At 46.0% G+C, this 1012-nt stretch overlaps 1 protein-coding gene across 1 annotated transcript in view; it reads right to left on the reverse strand.

The window, feature by feature from the left end:
* Positions 1-229: 229 nt before the first annotated feature.
* Positions 230-1012, reverse strand: part of LOC138862545 (uncharacterized) — a 1132-nt gene continuing 349 nt past the window's right edge. The window contains exons 1-2 of the mRNA XM_070124951.1: positions 485-1012; positions 230-306 (exon numbers count right to left, since the gene is read on the reverse strand). The exon at positions 485-1012 is cut by the window's right edge and continues 349 nt beyond it. Of these exons, the coding sequence (XP_069981052.1) occupies positions 230-306; positions 485-1012 (605 nt within the window). The remainder of the gene's footprint in view (positions 307-484) is intronic.

Consider the following 1012-nt stretch of genomic DNA (forward strand, 5'->3'; position numbering starts at 1 on the left):
ATATATATATATATATATATATATATATATATATATATATATATATATATATATATATATATATATATATATATATATATATATATATATATATATATATACATATCACTGCACTGGCCAGTGCCCCGGGGACCTCCCCCTTTCTCCCAGAAATTCACCCAACTCAAATCAACAGACTAACTCATATCCACTCCAAAACAAAAGCCATATAGCAAAAACCTACTAAAAGTCAGATCCAAGAACTTCCATCTGAAGTCGTGGCCAGCGCAGATACACGTTTATGCCAAAGCACGGGTTTTGAGCGTTCTAGAAAATGGGTTACAGACTAGATAAAAACATGAAACTTTGTTATCTAAACTAGTCGGGCCAATGTTCAAGAGTTGCAATGTTCACTGGAATCGGCCCAAGAGAAGCTGAGATACAAGGGTGTCCCACCCGACTGTTATTGGGACGTATATATATACATACATACATACATACATACTAGGTACCACAAATTTAGAAACAAAATATCTTGAGAACGGAAATAGATGGTCGACCACTCGTTCGAAAGCTTCTGTCAAGGAGCGTGTTTTCTTGGGATTGCCGACGGGGCAGTACCGTTTTTCTCTTATAAATTTAATACCAAATACTGGCTGGTACTGCCCAGTACCAGTCGGTATGGGGCAGGACTGGACGGTACTGGGCAGGACTGGACGGTACTGGGCAGGACTGGACGATACTGGGCAGGACTGGACGATACTGGGCAGGACTGGACGGTACTGGGCAGGACTGGACGATACTGGGCAGGACTGGACGGCACTGGGCAGGACTGGACGGCACTGGGCAGGACTGGACGGCATTGGGCAGAACTGGACGATACTGGGCAGGACTGGACGGTACTGGGCAGGACTGGACGATACTGGGCAGGACTGGACGGTACTGGGCAGGACTGGACGATACTGGGCAGGACTGGACGGTACTGGGCAGGACTGGACGATACTGGGCAGGACTGGACGGTACTGGGCAGGAC

The sequence above is a fragment of the Penaeus vannamei genome, chromosome 9 (genome assembly GCF_042767895.1).
Source record: "Penaeus vannamei isolate JL-2024 chromosome 9, ASM4276789v1, whole genome shotgun sequence".
NCBI lineage: Eukaryota > Metazoa > Arthropoda > Malacostraca > Decapoda > Penaeidae > Penaeus > Penaeus vannamei.